A 20,834-nucleotide genomic window follows, 5' to 3' on the forward strand; every position below is an offset into this window, starting at 1 on the left:
ATTTTGTTACAGCACAACGGCAAAGCAACGAAATATAAGGCTGAGGCAGAAATTTTCAAAGGAAAAAATATATTGATGGAAAATGTAAATATTTTGCCAAAATGTCATTTCTGGGTGAAATTTGTGAAATTTGAGAGAATATGAAAATGACAAAATTTTCAAAATTAAGTAGAAATTATAAAATTGACCAAATTATGGGGATTTTCGAGAATTATGACCTGTGGGTAATTAGGAAAAAATTTAAATATTTTATTATCTTTTATGACCTGGGTTAAAAAATAATCCAGTGGCGTCCTCGATTATATTGGCTCAATAAAATTACCTAATAAGAACAGTAATTAGCGAAAGTAATTTTTTTTCCCAAAATCAAACACGTGTACAAATTTACTTATTTATTTAGGTAACAAAAATATATACGATAACTGTTGAAAATATTTTTCTCTTTTTTAATTTAATTTGTAGCCCTGAAAAGGGCTGTTAGATAGTATGTTTTCGAATATCGAAAATATTGTGGAAAAAGTAATCTTTCTGGGAAAAATTACTTCTTGGCGGCGGTTTTCTTAGCAGCTGGCTTCTTTGCTGCTGCGGCCTTTTTGGGCTTAGCAGCTGCAGTTTTTGCCTTGGGTGCCTTTGGTTTAGTGGCAGATGCTTTGGCGGCGGTCTTTGCTGGTTTAGCTTTAACTGTACCGGTTTTCTTGGCAGCCTTTGCCTTTGTTTTGTCGGCCTTCTTCTTTTCAGCGGTCTTCTTGGCGGCAGAGGGTTTTTTGGCAGCTGCCTTCTTCTCACCAGCGGCCTTTTTAGGGGCGGCAGCCTTCTTCTTTTTGTCACCAGCGGCTGGGGCCTTCTTCTTCTTTTCAGCAGTCTTAGCTTTGGGTTCCTTAGAGGCCGAAGCAGACAATTTGAATGAACCAGAAGCACCCTTACCTTTAGTTTGGATCAATTTTCCACTGGCAACGGCACCTTTCAAGTACTTCTTGATGAAGGGGGCCAATTTTTGGGCATCTACTTTGTAGGTGCTGGCCAAGTATTTCTTGATGGCGGGCAATGATGAACCTCCACGTTCCTTCAGGGTCTTGATGGCGGCAGTCAACCATTTGCTGGGTTGGAGGGTGGGTAGGGGCAGCTGATGGCTTCTTTGCTTTGGCAGCGGCTTTTTTTGGTGCCTTTTTCTCAACAGCGGCAACTGGGGAGGCGGTGGCTTCAACAACGGCGGCGTCAGACATGGTTATTCACTGTTTGGTTTATATTTCACTGTTAACACAAATACACTCACAAATTTATGTGTACTATTATTTTTGTTAGCGGCGAGCTAAAGTGTAGGTACATCGAAAAGATGAGATGTGCATAGTAGTCAATTGGTAAATTTTTCGAAAGATTGTGTGGAAGCGTGTTTAATTTTTTACAAAAGTTTTCGGAGAAATTAAATTTTCCTGAAGAAGCTTTGATAATTTTCACTAAAAATGTTTTATACCTTTAAAGTATAGATTTCAGGCTATGTTTTAAAGAAAGTTTGGTGTAATTATCACTTGCCGTTTGTGAATTATAAACGTTTAACTTGGCAGATTATAAAAATGTAATCACAAATTTCCAACTAAAATTTAAAAAAATCAAATTTTTTACGAAAATTTAATTGAAAATTCTTTTTGAAAATGTAGCCTGATATGTTTACTTTAGGATCAAAGAAAAATATTGATGCAATTTCATATTTTACTATGTGAAAAAATTGAAATTATTATGTGGTCTATGACAGCAGAAATCCTCTTGTTGGCATAATTTCAATGAAGAAAAGTTTTTCTTGAAATAAATTTGAAAGCTCAAATCTTAATAAGTTTTATAAAAATTTCTTAAAAAACATTTCAGAATTTGTATATTTACATCAAAATATAACATTATTCACAAAAAGTCATAATTTACGGGGAAAAGTTACAAAATCCCCAGAATACTTCATACTACCAATGTACAGGCATTCACTGACAAACGGTTATGTATTTTCATTTTGCAATATTTTTTGTGAATTTTAACATAATTTGTTCTATAATTTATAAAAAATAGTATTAAAAGCCATTTTCTACGTTATTTTGTCAATTTTTTGTTAATTTTATAAAAAAATATTCCCAAAAAGAAATTCCTCTTTACAGGCAAATATCAACTAGAACACTTAGAAATGTCATGAAATTAATTGCGTTTTACAAAAATGATTTTCGATCAACTTCAAAGGTAGATATTATTGGAATTCCTTTTTATAATACTTTTAATTATATTTTACATCAAAATTCTGAACAAATCAATTATTTTCTTCTTCAATTTTTGAAAATAATAAATTATTACCAATTTCTCTAAATACATCGGGCATAAATAATTTTGTAATTCCATATGGAGAAAATTCATATTTAAATGTCTTAAAATGCGTATAAAACAATTCAAAATTTTGCTGAAAATGAAAAAAACATATTTCATACATCATTCCTGAAAAAAATTAAATAGGAGGGCAACATTTTAGCTGGAAATTTTTAAAATTCACATGAAATAATTCGTAGAAATTGAAGGCAGAGAATTTTTCCCGTTAAATTGAATAGTCCACAACAGAAAAAAATGATCGAAGGGGAATAAAATGAGAGAAATAGACAAATGTCGCGCCAAAAATCATAAAGAGAGCAATTTTTTGTTTAACGGGAAAAGGAAAAAAACAAAATGGACAAAAAAAATCCCGTTAGCAAAATGTATGTGGTGGTTGTTTTTATGAGTCATTGCATTTTTTTTTCGAAGAGGGAGTACAAAAATGATAATAATTTTGCAAATTAAAGGAAAATATCAAAATGGATAATTCAAAAAATTCAAATAAAATTCAAAAAATAAAATATTCGATCAAAATAAAATAAAAAAATTAAATAAAAAAATAAAGTGTCGAAAAATCATCAACGAAAAAAAAAAAACAACATCAAAAAATATATCTTTATTATAAAAAATGTTAATTGTTGAAAAATAATCATAGCCCTAAATTATTTTTATTTATTTCAAAAAAATACTAAAAATTGTAGATTGAGTAAAAATATCTCTTTTTTGTAAAATATTTGTGGTCCTGAAAAGGACCGATTGTTTTGTTGTAAAATTGTTGCTTTTAAAACGTCAAGAATTTAAGCACGTTCTCCACGAATACGTCTGGCCAATTGGATATCCTTAGGCATGATGGTGACACGCTTAGCATGGATGGCGCACAAGTTAGTATCTTCGAAAAGACCAACCAAGTAGGCTTCACTGGCTTCTTGCAAGGCCATAACAGCAGAGCTCTGGAAACGCAAGTCAGTTTTGAAATCTTGAGCGATTTCACGAACCAAACGTTGGAAGGGCAATTTGCGGATCAACAATTCAGTACTCTTCTGGTAACGACGGATTTCACGCAAAGCAACTGTACCAGGACGGAAACGATGAGGCTTCTTAACACCGCCGGTGGCTGGGGCACTCTTACGGGCAGCTTTGGTAGCTAGTTGTTTACGGGGAGCCTTTCCACCGGTCGATTTACGGGCAGTTTGCTTAGTACGAGCCATTTTTCACTTGAATTTTTTTCACTTCACTAGAGATATGCACACAAACACGGTAGACACTGTAATAACGTTGCCATCGCCACGAAAACGAGTATTTATAGAAAATTGTGCTGTTAGCATCAACTTTCGGGGTTGATATGTTAGTGAATTCTTACCTATCCGTATACCAAATGTACACGCACACACAAGAGAGAACATACAATACTAACGGCAAATGTACACACACACATATAACTGTACATACTTTACTTGTGCGTTAAATGGTTGGAGAGAGCCTCAAATTTTGTATAAATACGAGCGGAATCGCCGGAAAAAAAACAGGAGGACTTTGCCGCGAGCAGTGAAACAGTGCACATCGTGATAGCTATTTAAAAAGTGACTAATTAAAAGTGCAGTGAAGGGTAAATTAAAAGCTTTTATTCAGTGTTCTCAAAGTGAGTGAACTAAAAGAAACAAATCTAAGTGAACTTACACTTCTAAAAGGGGTAAGGCAAAGTTGCCTGAGTCCCAAAAACATTAAAAAGAACTGCCTAAAAATGGATCCTGGTGAAGTTTTTTCTGACCAAGGTAGTACTAATACCGAAAGCACAAGTGAAGTTAAAGGAAAGCATAGAAAGCGTAAAAAAGGAAAAAATATCTCTAGTGATACAGATGAAGAACAAATTTTTAAATTAAAGAAAGACCTTGAAAGTGAAAATGAACGTAATCAAAAACTACATTCCATTTTAAATGAAGTTATGAAGGATCGCGAAAGCATGAAAATAAAAATAAAGGAATTGGAAAATGAAATTAAAAAACTGAAAAACAATGAAATTACTGATCAACCTAATAATAAACATGTAAATGAAGATTTAACACACACAGACATTGAAAATGATGTTACGAAAAATAAAACATCTCAACAGAATAATAATTTAAACACTGACTGGGCTGCTGAAGCGAGCGAAGGCTTCGGTATGGCGAATACCAGACGTAAACCAAAAAGAAATGTTACCGTCCGAGTTATAAACGACATTAACACTGAAGAAAAAATGGATGCATCTAACTTGAACGTGGAAATGGCGCCTAGCTGTAGCGATGAAACTCAAAAGGATTCTCAAACAAATATAAATACTTTAGACAAACCAGGTAAGACCAGCCCTCCACCTATATTCAAAATATATAATGTTAATATAAAAGAGATATCAAACAAATTAAATAACCTGCTAGGACATAACTTGTTTACTTTCAACGTTATAAATAAGAACTTAACTTCCTTGAAATTATCTAAATCTGAAGATCATTCAAAAGTTAAAGAATTTCTTATTGAAAACAATTATTCATTTTTTACATATACTCCAAAAGAAGAAAAACCAATTTCATTATTAATTAAAAAATTAACAGGCGCATTTGAGAAAGAGGACATTTTAAACTACTATAAAGAGAGAGAAAATGAATTACATATAAAAATTTTAAATATTATAGAACTTAAAGGAAGTAATTGGATAATACAGCTATCCAGAGATAGTGATATAAAAGCATTTATGAGACAAAAATTTATTTTACAATGTGGAGTATCAATAGAAAGCTATAAAAGAGAAGATTTAATACAATGTAGAAACTGTCAGCGTGCTGGACATATTGCAGGAAACTGTAACATGCCCTACAGATGCGTGAAATGTGACCAACCACATGGCCCTAAAGAATGCCAAATACCACCTAAAGAGCAAAATAATGTCGAACAAATAATCACAGATCCAATTACCGGAAAAGTTGTTAAACAAATTGGCAAACCTGTTTATTGCGTTAACTGCAAGGAATACGGACATGTAGCTAGCTATAAACAGTGCCCTAGTAGGCTTAAAATTTTAGAAAAAATTAGAGGAAAATCTATATCAAATACTCCTACAAATAAAAAGAATTATAATCCTATGATAGTAAATTCCAGTATTTCATATTCAAGCGTTACTAAGGCCCACAATAACGCATCAAATAATGGTAGCAATAACATGCAATCTAATGCTTTCCAAGTATTTAATGAAGATTGTAAAAAATACATAGGTAAGGACATGCTTACCATATTAAAGAAAATTGATATTTATGCCAAAAATCGAATAAATCTCAAAACTGATGAAGAAAGAGCCCAAGCTATATTTAATCTCTTACTTGAATTAAAACAATGAATAAGCTAAAAGTAATATTCATCAATGTAAACTCTATTGTGTCTAGACACAGGAGGCATTACCTACATCTATTTATTGAAAAACACAATCCTGACATTTTGTTAATTGCTGAACATAAGTTGGCTCCCAGGCATAATTTTCATGAAAAACATTATAATATCTTTCGGCAAAATAGGGTGGATGGTCGTGGTGGTGGCACTGCAATAATGGTTAGAAGATGGATCAAGGCGGAACAAATAAATGTTAATTTAGGTGAAATTGAGGGTACAGTAGTTGAGCTTAAAGGACAAAACAACAGCTTAATAGTAATGGCTTTATATAAAAGGCCACAAGAAAATGTTCTGATGGAGGACCTTTTAAAAATAAGCAGCATAATAGGTAATAAGCATGCCATAATAGGAGCAGATCTGAATGCAAAAAACCCTCTATGGGGAGGGAATGTAACTAATGCTAGTGGTAGAGTACTCTGTGAGTGGTTAGATACATCCCCTAACATTTTAATAAGACAAACTAATGGTCCAACTAGAAGTGATTTTAATGCGCACTCATACATTGACATATTTATCACCACCTCCAATATAGATGTTTTCTCCACAAATGGTCTTGACTGTGCTGAAACTTTAGACTATAATTCAGATCACAAAGCCATTATGATAACTGTACAAACATTAAGGCTGGAAAAGTGCAAAAAAGAAGTTTTGTTTAATTTTAATACTTTTAAAAAAAGAGAATTTAATCAATTTTTAGAACAAAATATGCATAGACTCTGCCTTCCACTGGATAGGACTGTTCATGCTGATGAAATAGACAAGGAGGTTGAGACACTATCAGAAATTATTAAAGAAGCTATGAATATTAGTCTCCAGAAATACACTCCTAAATATGGAACATTAATAGAATTGCCACAAGAAATACTTGACTTAATAAGACAAAAGAAAAATGTCAGAAGAAGGAAATTTAGAGTGCTAGACCGTTCTGAATATGATACACTCAGTGCAATCCTAAGAAGGATGGATCAATTAATTAAAGAAAAAATAAGCTTATTTGAAAGAAATTACTACACAAACATATTAAATAATATCAAATGCAACAATGATACATTCAGGGAAGTAAATAGATTTTGTGGCATAAAACGCGTTAATATCCCTACTTTGAAAAATGACCAGGGTCAAAATATTTCTGACAATAAGACTAAGGCAGAAACCATTTCGTATGAATATTCCAAAATTCAGGATAGCTATAATGCTCTCTCCTCTCCTGAAAATAATGAGGAACAAGCTCCAATTTTCAACTTTGGAAATGAGGTTCTAGCGGATGGGTCTACTATTTCAAATGAATTAGGAAACATAAAATTGATAAATTTAAATAATTTACGATTAATTATTAGTAATTTAAAAAATAAAAAAAGTAGTGGTGATGATGGAATACCCAATTTTATTCTAAAGAAAATAAATAGCACGTTTCTGACAAAATTTGTTATACTCTTTAACCACTGTATAAACATTGCATACTTTCCAAAAAAATGGAAGCACGCATGTGTAGTACCTGTGCTTAAGCCAGGAAAAGACCCCACATCACCTAAAAACTACCGTCCTATTTCGCTACTTTCTAATATTGGCAAACTCCTAGAAACATACTTATTGGACATAATCAATGACCATCTGGAAAAAAATAGTATTTTAAAGGACTTCCAATTTGGATTTAGGAAGAACCTATCTACATCCCATGCTTTAGTAACACTCTCAAATAAAATTGCAACTGGTTTAAATAATAGAAGTGCCACACTAGCTGTTAGCCTTGACTTTGAAAAGGCCTTTGACACAGTGTGGCATGAAGGACTAATAGAAAAAATGAGAGATACTTTCAAATTTAACATTTCACTAGTCAGAATTGTCCAAAATTATTTATTAAATAGGTCATTCTCTGTATGTATTCAAGGAGAAAGTTCCACTACAAAACCAATAAAAGCTGGAGTACCCCAAGGCTCTGTTCTTGGTCCAGCATTATATAATATTTACCTTGCGGATATACCATTACCAGCAAATGAGTCACTTGTAATAACTTATGCCGATGACATCCTAATTGCGGCCACCCACCCTAGAGCTAAAATTGCCAACAAAAAAATTAATAATTATTTAGAAGAACTAAATATGTATTTTGATAAATGGAAATTACGCCTGAATATAGACAAGTGCAAAGCAATTACATTTAAAGGGAAAAAAGGTAGACTTTATAAAAATGGAAGGAAATTCATACCTTCAGTTATAATTAATGGGCAAAGAATAGAAAATGTCAAGGAGTTAAAATACTTAGGAGTTATATTAGATGAGAAACTCAACTTCATTGCTCATATTGACTATATTCTAAGAAAAGCCAAAAAAAGTTTTCATAGAATAAGCAGAGCACTTTATAGGAAGAATGGTCTTAGTACAAATGTTAAAATGTGCCTGTATAAACAACTTATTAGACCGGTAATTGGATATGCATTTCCCATTTGGTTTGCTGTTTCATCGAGACAAATGGAAAAAATCCGCATTTTTGAACGAAAAATGCTTGGCTACTGCCTAAATATGAAAACTCGACGATTGCCAGACGGTTCTTTCACATCTCCATCTTGCATTGATTTATACAATACTGCTAAACTCATAAGAATTGACAAATTTATGACCAAACTTGCAATTAAAACTGTTGAGGGCTGTGTCAGCCATGAAAATCACTTATTAAGAAACTCTACTGTAAGTGACGAGCAATTTCAAAGACTTCTTTCCAATGATGGTCACCTTTCTCCAATGTGCCTTATAAATTTAAACAATAATAATATGTTATTTGACAATAATGACAACATACTCTTTTATAACAGACCATATGGTACATATAACATTGAAGATACAATATATACAACAGACCAATATTAAACAAAATCTGTAAAATTTAAACTTGTAAATAGTGTAAATAGTAGTTTTAAGTACAATGAATTATAATTTTTGTTTGTTTTATTTATTTATTTTATTTGTTTTGTTTTTTAGTTTTTTTTAGGCTAGTTTATATATTTTAAATGCATTGCAAGTTTTTTTACCCATTTTTCTTGCAAAATATACTCCTTAATTGATTGACTTAGTCAATTTATATCCTAACTTTCAGAAGGGCTGGTCTACCTGTTACCTTATTATACTAATAGTTATATTCCTTGAAAAAGAAATTATTCTGCTAGGATTAGTTATAAAATAATAGTTTTTAAGAAAAATGTATAAATGAATTTTGGGAAACAATAAAGAACCCGGAAAAAAACATTAGTGCTCAAACTGTTCGTGAAGTGATAAGTGAAATAAACTAAAGTGAAAAAATGACTGGTCGTGGTAAAGGTGGTAAAGGCTTGGGAAAAGGTGGCGCTAAACGTCACAGGAAAGTGCTCCGTGATAACATCCAAGGTATTACCAAGCCAGCTATTAGACGTTTGGCTCGTCGTGGCGGTGTAAAACGTATCTCTGGCCTGATTTACGAAGAAACTCGTGGTGTTCTGAAGGTGTTTTTGGAAAACGTTATTCGTGATGCTGTCACCTACACCGAACATGCTAAGCGTAAAACCGTCACCGCTATGGATGTCGTATATGCTTTGAAGAGACAAGGCCGTACCTTGTACGGTTTCGGCGGTTAAACAAATTCTTGACGCAATTTGGAGAAATCTTTTTTTACAACAAAACAATCGGTCCTTTTCAGGACCACAAAATATATCAAAAAAGAGATACTTTCTTGTTGAAAACTATTTTTTAAATTAAAATAAATAAAAAATAAACACTTACCTTAGGAAATATAAGAATTTTATGTCAAAATTTCTAATAATTTTCTTTTTCAGCTTTCTCGTATTTTTTTTCTCACAATTCGTGAAAAATGTCTAAAAATCAAATAAAGAAAAAATATAAATACTTACTCGTTTCAATTTTCTCCAGAATATTTTCACCGAAAACCTTCTTTTACCGATGTCTCGTATTTTATTCCCGATCACAAACATGCCGTCGGCAACTCACATCGCTAAACACATTTAGTTCTTCTTCTTCTTCCTTTTCGTATTATATGAGTATAACATAGCGTCGCTTTATGTATGTATTGGTGCTGTTTAGTCAATATTACTAAAGAACAACCATGCTGTGGTAGCAAAGTAATTTCATTTTGACTTTTTTTAAACATTGTTGCATATTTTCTCAAAATTTTATTTTAAATTGTTAAAAATATTTAATAAATAGATCGTTGATTCATATTATTTTCAAAAATTTCATTAAAAATTTCTAAATTATTCACTTATAATTTCCTTTAAAATTGTATCGAAAATTAAAATCATTATTTTTTTTTTTTAATTAAAATCACTGAATTTTATTTAAAAATTCTTCATTAAATTAATTTTATTTTATTTTATTTATGTTAAATTTTCTTATTTAATTTTCAATTAATTTAATTTTTCATTAGATTATTTTTTAAAAATCACTTTTCCTTTTATTTAAAATTATTTAATTTATTTCCTTTTCATTAATTTAAAAAATTTTGATTTCATTTAAAGTATCTTTTATTTTCATAAAATCTATTTATTATTCGAAATTTCTTTAATTTATTTTCAAATATTTTCATTAAAATTTGCTTAAATTTTCATTAATTTTGCCTTAATTTTCTAAAATTTTCTTATTTTAATTTAATTTAATTATTAATTTACGTTATTTTATTTTTCTTTGTAATTATTTTCGTTAATTTTCATTTTACTATGTTACTTTTATTCTATTTTTTTGGTTCCAAATTTTTCATAGCACCACAATGCGCTTTTATTTTCATGTATGCGTCGATTTATTTCCACCAAAACACTACTTTGCCGCCAAAATTCCCTTGCAAATCGTCTACTTTATGCCTTCCCCAAGAATGCGCCGGGGTACGATTTTTTCACATAAAATTACTACCCAGCCAGCCAGCCACCACCAACTGCCACATGCTTCTTCTTCTACCTCATAGTATACATACTCATTTGGTGACGCCACGATCTCTCCTCTCTCGCGCTCGCTCTATTCCTGAAATCATAAGAGACAACAACAACGACAACACAAATATGCAACTGACAACGAAAAACAGTTATTTAGGGTCCCTTTTTTTATTCATCTTTTTTTAAGGGAATTCATTAATGTTAATTTATTTACATTAAAGTATTATAGAATTTTTTGAATTAATTTTAGGTAACATTAAATGTGTGACCCCCCCTTATCGTATTATTTAGATAAACTTAGAAAAATAAGACTTTATGCTAAGTATTTTTAATCTATAGACTTAAGAAATATTGTTAGTTAATAAGTTATTAAATAACTATGTGTAGAGAGCAGATGAAAAAAATAAACTTGAACTTGAACTTGAAAAACAGTTATTCTGCCAACGGCTAATACAAAATTATTGAGAATTTTTATTTTTTTCATACAAATGTAGCTTGACGCAATTTTCTTTCTCTTTTCAAATATTTTTTGTCGTCCTGAAAAGGACGGATTGGTTGATTTTTCTATGGAATCATACGATGGTCTGTATTCTTCTTCTTTTTCATTCCATAATACCTTTCGAAATAATTTAGGCTTTCTTTTCGGTCTTCTTGGGCAAGAGAACAGCTTGGATGTTTGGCAATACACCACCTTGGGCAATGGTAACGCCAGACAGCAATTTGTTCAATTCTTCGTCGTTACGGATGGCCAATTGCAAGTGACGGGGAATGATACGAGTCTTCTTGTTGTCACGGGCAGCATTGCCAGCCAATTCCAAGACTTCAGCAGCCAAATATTCCATGACAGCGGCTAAATAGACGGGAGCACCGGCACCAACACGCTCAGCATAGTTGCCTTTGCGCAACAGACGATGGATACGACCGACGGGGAATTGAAGACCAGCACGATTGGAACGGGACTTTGCCTTTCCCTTAACTTTGCCACCTTTACCACGACCAGACATTTTCACTTTATTTTAGTTTTAAACACTTCACTTAAGCACTGAAAAACACAAATGATAAAAATTTTCGGATCGAAACGTGCTATTTATACTTTTCTCACACACACATTTCTTCAATAATGGGGTGGTTTGCCTTGTGTGTGCCTGCTAGCTGTGACTACCTGAAATTCTTGTCGACTACAATCTACAAATTCTGTATAGCTGCCCGTTTTGGTTATCATTTGTGAACAGTGTTAAAAGTGTTTGTGTGATTCAAAAAAATAATAAGTGAAAATGCCTCCTAAAACCAGTGGTAAAGCAGCAAAGAAGGCCGGCAAAGCCCAAAAGAACATTACCAAGGGCGATAAGTCGAAGAGACGTACCAAGCGTAAGGAGAGTTACGCTATCTACATTTACAAAGTGTTGAAGCAAGTCCATCCCGACACCGGTATCTCCTCCAAGGCCATGAGCATCATGAACAGTTTCGTCAACGATATCTTCGAACGTATTGCCGCCGAAGCCTCTCGTTTGGCCCACTACAACAAGCGCTCGACCATCACCAGTCGGGAAATCCAGACCGCCGTCCGTCTATTGTTGCCCGGTGAATTGGCTAAGCACGCCGTCAGTGAAGGTACCAAGGCTGTTACTAAATACACCAGCTCCAAGTAAATGTCTTGATATTTTTCATTTTCATGCGTCGAAATACTACCTTAAAAGGCCCTTTTCAGGGCCACAAAAAACATTTCAAAAGAGATCATATTTTTGTTGAAGCTACAATTTATCATTATTTAGTAATAAACGAATAAAATTCCATAAGAAATATATTTTTCTCTATACAATGATTTTTCCATGCATTTAGCTAACTCGCATATGTGCCTATGTGTAACCTTTGCTTGCTTGCTTGTGCGATATGCTATAACAGCCATCGTCGTCGTGTATGTGTGCGTGTGTTAGTGGTGATTTGCCTTGCCGTCGTTGATCAACATCGAATGGGCATCATGTATGTGTGAGCATTTTGTTACAGCACAACGGCAAAGCAACGAAATATAAGGCTGAGGCAGAAATTTTCAAAGGAAAAAATATATTGATGGAAAATGTAAATATTTTGCCAAAATGTCATTTCTGGGTGAAATTTGTGAAATTTGAGAGAATATGAAAATGACAAAATTTTCAAAATTAAGTAGAAATTATAAAATTGACCAAATTATGGGGATTTTCGAGAATTATGACCTGTGGGTAATTAGGAAAAAATTTAAATATTTTATTATCTTTTATGACCTGGGTTAAAAAATAATCCAGTGGCGTCCTCGATTATATTGGCTCAATAAAATTACCTAATAAGAACAGTAATTAGCGAAAGTAATTTTTTTTCCCAAAATCAAACACGTGTACAAATTTACTTATTTATTTAGGTAACAAAAATATATACGATAACTGTTGAAAATATTTTTCTCTTTTTTAATTTAATTTGTAGCCCTGAAAAGGGCTGTTAGATAGTATGTTTTCGAATATCGAAAATATTGTGGAAAAAGTAATCTTTCTGGGAAAAATTACTTCTTGGCGGCGGTTTTCTTAGCAGCTGGCTTCTTTGCTGCTGCGGCCTTTTTGGGCTTAGCAGCTGCAGTTTTTGCCTTGGGTGCCTTTGGTTTAGTGGCAGATGCTTTGGCGGCGGTCTTTGCTGGTTTAGCTTTAACTGTACCGGTTTTCTTGGCAGCCTTTGCCTTTGTTTTGTCGGCCTTCTTCTTTTCAGCGGTCTTCTTGGCGGCAGAGGGTTTTTTGGCAGCTGCCTTCTTCTCACCAGCGGCCTTTTTAGGGGCGGCAGCCTTCTTCTTTTTGTCACCAGCGGCTGGGGCCTTCTTCTTCTTTTCAGCAGTCTTAGCTTTGGGTTCCTTAGAGGCCGAAGCAGACAATTTGAATGAACCAGAAGCACCCTTACCTTTAGTTTGGATCAATTTTCCACTGGCAACGGCACCTTTCAAGTACTTCTTGATGAAGGGGGCCAATTTTTGGGCATCTACTTTGTAGGTGCTGGCCAAGTATTTCTTGATGGCGGGCAATGATGAACCTCCACGTTCCTTCAGGGTCTTGATGGCGGCATCAACCATTTGCTGGGTTGGAGGGTGGGTAGGGGCAGCTGATGGCTTCTTTGCTTTGGCAGCGGCTTTTTTTGGTGCCTTTTTCTCAACAGCGGCAACTGGGGAGGCGGTGGCTTCAACAACGGCGGCGTCAGACATGGTTATTCACTGTTTGGTTTATATTTCACTGTTAACACAAATACACTCACAAATTTATGTGTACTATTATTTTTGTTAGCGGCGAGCTAAAGTGTAGGTACATCGAAAAGATGAGATGTGCATAGTAGTCAATTGGTAAATTTTTCGAAAGATTGTGTGGAAGCGTGTTTAATTTTTTACAAAAGTTTTCGGAGAAATTAAATTTTCCTGAAGAAGCTTTGATAATTTTCACTAAAAATGTTTTATACCTTTAAAGTATAGATTTCAGGCTATGTTTTAAAGAAAGTTTGGTGTAATTATCACTTGCCGTTTGTGAATTATAAACGTTTAACTTGGCAGATTATAAAAATGTAATCACAAATTTCCAACTAAAATTTAAAAAAATCAAATTTTTTACGAAAATTTAATTGAAAATTCTTTTTGAAAATGTAGCCTGATATGTTTACTTTAGGATCAAAGAAAAATATTGATGCAATTTCATATTTTACTATGTGAAAAAATTGAAATTATTATGTGGTCTATGACAGCAGAAATCCTCTTGTTGGCATAATTTCAATGAAGAAAAGTTTTTCTTGAAATAAATTTGAAAGCTCAAATCTTAATAAGTTTTATAAAAATTTCTTAAAAAACATTTCAGAATTTGTATATTTACATCAAAATATAACATTATTCACAAAAAGTCATAATTTACGGGGAAAAGTTACAAAATCCCCAGAATACTTCATACTACCAATGTACAGGCATTCACTGACAAACGGTTATGTATTTTCATTTTGCAATATTTTTTGTGAATTTTAACATAATTTGTTCTATAATTTATAAAAAATAGTATTAAAAGCCATTTTCTACGTTATTTTGTCAATTTTTTGTTAATTTTATAAAAAAATATTCCCAAAAAGAAATTCCTCTTTACAGGCAAATATCAACTAGAACACTTAGAAATGTCATGAAATTAATTGCGTTTTACAAAAATGATTTTCGATCAACTTCAAAGGTAGATATTATTGGAATTCCTTTTTATAATACTTTTAATTATATTTTACATCAAAATTCTGAACAAATCAATTATTTTCTTCTTCAATTTTTGAAAATAATAAATTATTACCAATTTCTCTAAATACATCGGGCATAAATAATTTTGTAATTCCATATGGAGAAAATTCATATTTAAATGTCTTAAAATGCGTATAAAACAATTCAAAATTTTGCTGAAAATGAAAAAAACATATTTCATACATCATTCCTGAAAAAAATTAAATAGGAGGGCAACATTTTAGCTGGAAATTTTTAAAATTCACATGAAATAATTCGTAGAAATTGAAGGCAGAGAATTTTTCCCGTTAAATTGAATAGTCCACAACAGAAAAAAATGATCGAAGGGGAATAAAATGAGAGAAATAGACAAATGTCGCGCCAAAAATCATAAAGAGAGCAATTTTTTGTTTAACGGGAAAAGGAAAAAAACAAAATGGACAAAAAAAATCCCGTTAGCAAAATGTATGTGGTGGTTGTTTTTATGAGTCATTGCATTTTTTTTCGAAGAGGGAGTACAAAAATGATAATAATTTTGCAAATTAAAGGAAAATATCAAAATGGATAATTCAAAAAATTCAAATAAAATTCAAAAAATAAAATATTCGATCAAAATAAAATAAAAAAATTAAATAAAAAAATAAAGTGTCGAAAAATCATCAACGAAAAAAAAAAAACAACATCAAAAAATATATCTTTATTATAAAAAATGTTAATTGTTGAAAAATAATCATAGCCCTAAATTATTTTTATTTATTTCAAAAAAATACTAAAAATTGTAGATTGAGTAAAAATATCTCTTTTTTGTAAAATATTTGTGGTCCTGAAAAGGACCGATTGTTTTGTTGTAAAATTGTTGCTTTTAAAACGTCAAGAATTTAAGCACGTTCTCCACGAATACGTCTGGCCAATTGGATATCCTTAGGCATGATGGTGACACGCTTAGCATGGATGGCGCACAAGTTAGTATCTTCGAAAAGACCAACCAAGTAGGCTTCACTGGCTTCTTGCAAGGCCATAACAGCAGAGCTCTGGAAACGCAAGTCAGTTTTGAAATCTTGAGCGATTTCACGAACCAAACGTTGGAAGGGCAATTTGCGGATCAACAATTCAGTACTCTTCTGGTAACGACGGATTTCACGCAAAGCAACTGTACCAGGACGGAAACGATGAGGCTTCTTAACACCGCCGGTGGCTGGGGCACTCTTACGGGCAGCTTTGGTAGCTAGTTGTTTACGGGGAGCCTTTCCACCGGTCGATTTACGGGCAGTTTGCTTAGTACGAGCCATTTTTCACTTGAATTTTTTTCACTTCACTAGAGATATGCACACAAACACGGTAGACACTGTAATAACGTTGCCATCGATTTGATTTTGATTTTTAACATAGCCATTTTTTATTGAGAGAAACTTAAAGATAAACAGAATGACTTACTGCTAAAGTACTATAACTAAACATGTGGCTTTGCGCTACCTTCTTAAAAATAATTATTATTATTAGATTATGCTGCGGATTACCGCGAGCGAAAAATTCAATTAGAAAATTTAATTCAATAATTTGAATGATGCATTTTTAAGCCCCAAAAAAAAAAAAAAACATAAAAAGGGCAAAGTATATATATATATATATATGTATCTTAAAACTAGAGATTACCACTAAGAACTAAAACTAAACTAAAACAAAACTTAACCTACTATTTACAAATATGTACAATACGGTAAACAATCACTGCGTTGTGATGTAGACAGTGTTGTTGATGTCCATGCTGTTGTACCTTCTGTGGTAAAAGACGAGTTTTCCCTCATTATTAAAGAGGAGATCTTCGTCCCCTAGTTTAGAAAGCGCAACAGGTGGTAGATGTTTTCTTGTTCTTAAGGAACTTGAGTCGAATTGGTATTGCAGGGATCCTGTGACCAGTTCATTTTGCACATTCTGTGCTGTCTCCAGGAATTTTAATGCACCTCTTACGAGAAATCGATCAATTCTTTCAATATTTGCTGTATCGTACGTTACCCTACATGAAGGCGATCTGACTGATCCATCGCTCCTGCACGTGGTTCTTAGTCCCAGGCAGTAGGTTAAGATGGATCTTTCCCATCTTCTCAATCTGTCCATCTGATTGGAAGATATCAGAAACCACACAGGGAATGCATAAGAAATAATTGGACGAATTATTTGCTTGTAAATCAAGAGTTTTACCTGAGTTGATAGACCACCGCTATGACGTAATATGCCATGATAGCCAAAATAAATTTTTTTAGCCCTTTCTAAGATAAAATCTACATGCCTAATAAATTCTAATTTTTCATCGAACATTACACCCAGGTACTTTAACCTGTCACACACAGGTATGGTTCCTCCTGCTATTGTTAGGACTGGTTTAAAGGATCTAAAGTTAGGATACACTACTCTAGACTTTCCTTTAAAAACGACGGCTGTACATTTGCCCACATTCAGCTTGAGGCCCCACATAGAGAAGTATCTATGTAGTTCCTCAAGATGCATGTTAATTCGGGATGTAAGTGTACTAGCCCTCGGCCCAGACATTGCCAAGATGACGTCATCGGCATATAGGAGTTGCAAACCGCCTGTGGGGGGTTCAGGCATATCACTGACAAAAATATTATAAAGGATCGGGCCCAAAAGGGAACCCTGGGGTACTCCTGCCAGGACAGTTCTCTCGTTTGAGAGACTTTCCCCTACCTTGACCCTAAAGATTCTATCCCTTAGAAAGCTGGCTATCAATCTACATGTTTGGTGGTCAAACCCTAATTGTTTCATCTTGTAGAGAATGCCGTTGTGCCAAACGGAGTCAAACGCTTTGGCAAAATCGAGTCCTATGGCAATGGTTCCATGTCTCTGATCAAGCCTTTTAACAACAAAAGAAGCAAATACCGTCAGAGCATGTGAGGTCGAGTGGCCTATACGAAAGCCAAATTGGCTATTTTTAAGGATCCTTTTGTCTTCAACAATGGTTCTAATCCTTTTCAATATGAACGACTCATAGAGCTTTCCAAAGGCAGATAGCAATGAAATGGGTCTATAGCTTCCACATCTATTCAGAGGGGATCCCTTCTTATGAATTGGGACTATCATAGCTCTTTTCCAGGCCTTCGGGAAGTAGCCTAGATTTAAGCAGTGGTTAAAAAGTATAGATAGAAATACAAAAATGACATTACCAGCTTTTTTCAAAGCGATGTCTGGGATTCTGTCTAGTCCACATGACTTTTTTGCCGGTCTACATGCAAGAGCATTTTGTATTCCGCTTGGGCTTATGAAGCCGGCTTCCTCCCAATTGGAGGGACTGTCAATTGAGGTACCGTCTGCAGTAAACGTAGAGCAAAACGTAACCATAGGGCCCAAATCATCCATGTCCTCCGCAACCCGATTAACAGAGCTTCGGAAGTCATAATCTATTGGTCCATTCACTGGTCTAAGCCCACTTTGCAGATAATCCGCAATTTCTTCGGATTTCAAAGTATCTGTTACGATTAGCTCACCATTTCCATCCAGTAAGTCGCCAATAGGTTCCCTGTAAGTAAGTCCAGCGGCGGCCTTAACTTGTCCAAAGGTTCTATTATCTATTTTAATTCCTTCTAAGAGGCCTTGATAACGCTCCTGCTCGAATATTCGGATTGAGTCCTCTATAATACGGTCTAAGTTACGTATGTCAGCCCTAAGTGTCGAAAATCTGGATGGGTCATTGGATCTACGTAGGGTTCTAGAGATTCTACGGCGTTCTTGGATAAAACCAAGTATCCTAGGGGGAAGATTTCCTAGGGCCAAATGCTTACTTCTTTGCTTCGGGACAGAGACCTCTATGGCGTTCTTAAAAATCGTTTCCAGATTGCAAACAGTTCTGTCAATCTGTTCGACGGAGACATTTGTATCAGCAGGGAGAGAAATGTCAGTAAGACCCTGATTTATCTCTCTCCTGAAACGATTAATGTTCATCTTGTTGAAGTTTCGGTACAAGTTCGGTTCCCCAGTGAGGAAACCACCCAACCAAAGAATGACCTCTATCGCCCTATGGTCCGATTCAAAATCATAGGTTGACACGGTTCTGTTACCGCCCACCAATGGCAGACCTGGGGTGCGCAGAAACACATCAATAAAGGATCCGCCTGAGTCATTTGGCCTTGTGGGACAGTCAGCTGAGAAAATCTCGAAATTAGGACAATCTATCAAATACGATGCTAATGCCCTACCCCTAGCGTCAGTTTCAGAACCGCCCCAAGATGGGTGTTTGGCATTTAGGTCACCTCCTATTAGAACTTCACCATTCTGATACAAATCGAATAAAACGTTGCCATCGCCACGAAAACGAGTATTTATAGAAAATTGTGCTGTTAGCATCAACTTTCGGGGTTGATATGTTAGTGAATTCTTACCTATCCGTATACCAAATGTACACGCACACACAAGAGAGAACATACAATACTAACGGCAAATGTACACACACACATATAACTGTACATACTTTACTTGTGCGTTAAATGGTTGGAGAGAGCCTCAAATTTTGTATAAATACGAGCGGAATCGCCGGAAAAAAACATTAGTGCTCAAACTGTTCGTGAAGTGATAAGTGAAATAAACTAAAGTGAAAAAATGACTGGTCGTGGTAAAGGTGGTAAAGGCTTGGGAAAAGGTGGCGCTAAACGTCACAGGAAAGTGCTCCGTGATAACATCCAAGGTATTACCAAGCCAGCTATTAGACGTTTGGCTCGTCGTGGCGGTGTAAAACGTATCTCTGGCCTGATTTACGAAGAAACTCGTGGTGTTCTGAAGGTGTTTTTGGAAAACGTTATTCGTGATGCTGTCACCTACACCGAACATGCTAAGCGTAAAACCGTCACCGCTATGGATGTCGTATATGCTTTGAAGAGACAAGGCCGTACCTTGTACGGTTTCGGCGGTTAAACAAATTCTTGACGCAATTTGGAGAAATCTTTTTTTACAACAAAACAATCGGTCCTTTTCAGGACCACAAAATATATCAAAAAAGAGATACTTTCTTGTTGAAAACTATTTTTTAAATTAAAATAAATAAAAAATAAACACTTACCTTAGGAAATATAAGAATTTTATGTCAAAATTTCTAATAATTTTCTTTTTCAGCTTTCTCGTATTTTTTTTCTCACAATTCGTGAAAAATGTCTAAAAATCAAATAAAGAAAAAATATAAATACTTACTCGTTTCAATTTTCTCCAGAATATTTTCACCGAAAACCTTCTTTTACCGATGTCTCGTATTTTATTCCCGATCACAAACATGCCGTCGGCAACTCACATCGCTAAACACATTTAGTTCTTCTTCTTCTTCCTTTTCGTATTATATGAGTATAACATAGCGTCGCTTTATGTATGTATTGGTGCTGTTTAGTCAATATTACTAAAGAACAACCATGCTGTGGTAGCAAAGTAATTTCATTTTGACTTTTTTTAAACATTGTTGCATATTTTCTCAAAATTTTATTTTAAATTGTTAAAAATATTTAATAAATAGATCGTTGATTCATATTATTTTCAAAAATTTCATTAAAAATTTCTAAATTATTCACTTATAATTTCCTTTAAAATTGTATCGAAAATTAAAATCATTATTTTTTTTTTTTAATTAAAATCACTGAATTTTATTTAAAAATTCTTCATTAAATTAATTTTATTTTATTTTATTTATGTTAAATTTCTTATTTAATTTTCAATTAATTTAATTTTTCATTAGATTATTTTTTAAAAATCACTTTTCCTTTTATTTAAAATTATTTAATTTATTTCCTTTTCATTAATTTAAAAAATTTTGATTTCATTTAAAGTATCTTTTATTTTCATAAAATCTATTTATTATTCGAAATTTCTTTAATTTATTTTCAAATATTTTCATTAAAATTTGCTTAAATTTTCATTAATTTTGCCTTAATTTT

General features: G+C 33.5%; 5 protein-coding genes across 5 annotated transcripts; 3 read left to right on the forward strand and 2 right to left on the reverse strand.

The window, feature by feature from the left end:
• Positions 1 to 9,014: 9,014 nt before the first annotated feature.
• Positions 9,015 to 9,420, forward strand: LOC131806129 (histone H4). The gene has a single exon (XM_059130054.1). The coding sequence runs from the start codon at positions 9,048 to 9,050 to the stop codon at positions 9,357 to 9,359; it is 312 nt and encodes a 103-aa protein (XP_058986037.1). The 5' UTR covers positions 9,015 to 9,047; the 3' UTR covers positions 9,360 to 9,420.
• A 1,873-nt stretch (positions 9,421 to 11,293) lies between these two features.
• On the reverse strand, positions 11,294 to 11,668 carry LOC131806204 (histone H2A). The gene has a single exon (XM_059130162.1). It carries the CDS (start codon positions 11,666 to 11,668, stop codon positions 11,294 to 11,296), a length of 375 nt encoding a protein of 124 aa, XP_058986145.1.
• Positions 11,669 to 11,938: 270 nt separating this feature from the next.
• Positions 11,939 to 12,313, forward strand: LOC131806205 (histone H2B). The gene has a single exon (XM_059130164.1). The coding sequence runs from the start codon at positions 11,939 to 11,941 to the stop codon at positions 12,311 to 12,313; it is 375 nt and encodes a 124-aa protein (XP_058986147.1).
• Positions 12,314 to 13,194: 881 nt separating this feature from the next.
• Positions 13,195 to 13,878, reverse strand: LOC131806206 (histone H1-like). Its single transcript, XM_059130165.1, has one exon. The coding sequence runs from the start codon at positions 13,876 to 13,878 to the stop codon at positions 13,195 to 13,197; it is 684 nt and encodes a 227-aa protein (XP_058986148.1).
• Positions 13,879 to 19,484: 5,606 nt separating this feature from the next.
• Positions 19,485 to 19,891, forward strand: LOC131806132 (histone H4). Its single transcript, XM_059130057.1, has one exon. It carries the CDS (start codon positions 19,519 to 19,521, stop codon positions 19,828 to 19,830), a length of 312 nt encoding a protein of 103 aa, XP_058986040.1. The 5' UTR covers positions 19,485 to 19,518; the 3' UTR covers positions 19,831 to 19,891.
• The last annotated feature ends 943 nt before the right edge of the window (positions 19,892 to 20,834 follow it).

Source organism: Musca domestica, unplaced genomic scaffold, assembly GCF_030504385.1.
Source record: "Musca domestica strain aabys unplaced genomic scaffold, Musca_domestica.polishedcontigs.V.1.1 7, whole genome shotgun sequence".
Taxonomy (NCBI): Eukaryota; Metazoa; Arthropoda; class Insecta; order Diptera; family Muscidae; genus Musca; species Musca domestica.

What these genes read in the sequence shown, in the direction of transcription:
- LOC131806204 (XM_059130162.1), bottom strand. Translation starts at nt 11,668, where the DNA reads ATGTCTGGTCGTGGTAAAGGTGGCAAAGTTAAGGGAAAGGCAAAGTCC.
- LOC131806132 (XM_059130057.1), top strand. Translation starts at nt 19,519, where the DNA reads ATGACTGGTCGTGGTAAAGGTGGTAAAGGCTTGGGAAAAGGTGGCGCT.
- LOC131806205 (XM_059130164.1), top strand. Translation starts at nt 11,939, where the DNA reads ATGCCTCCTAAAACCAGTGGTAAAGCAGCAAAGAAGGCCGGCAAAGCC.
- LOC131806129 (XM_059130054.1), top strand. Translation starts at nt 9,048, where the DNA reads ATGACTGGTCGTGGTAAAGGTGGTAAAGGCTTGGGAAAAGGTGGCGCT.
- LOC131806206 (XM_059130165.1), bottom strand. Translation starts at nt 13,878, where the DNA reads ATGTCTGACGCCGCCGTTGTTGAAGCCACCGCCTCCCCAGTTGCCGCT.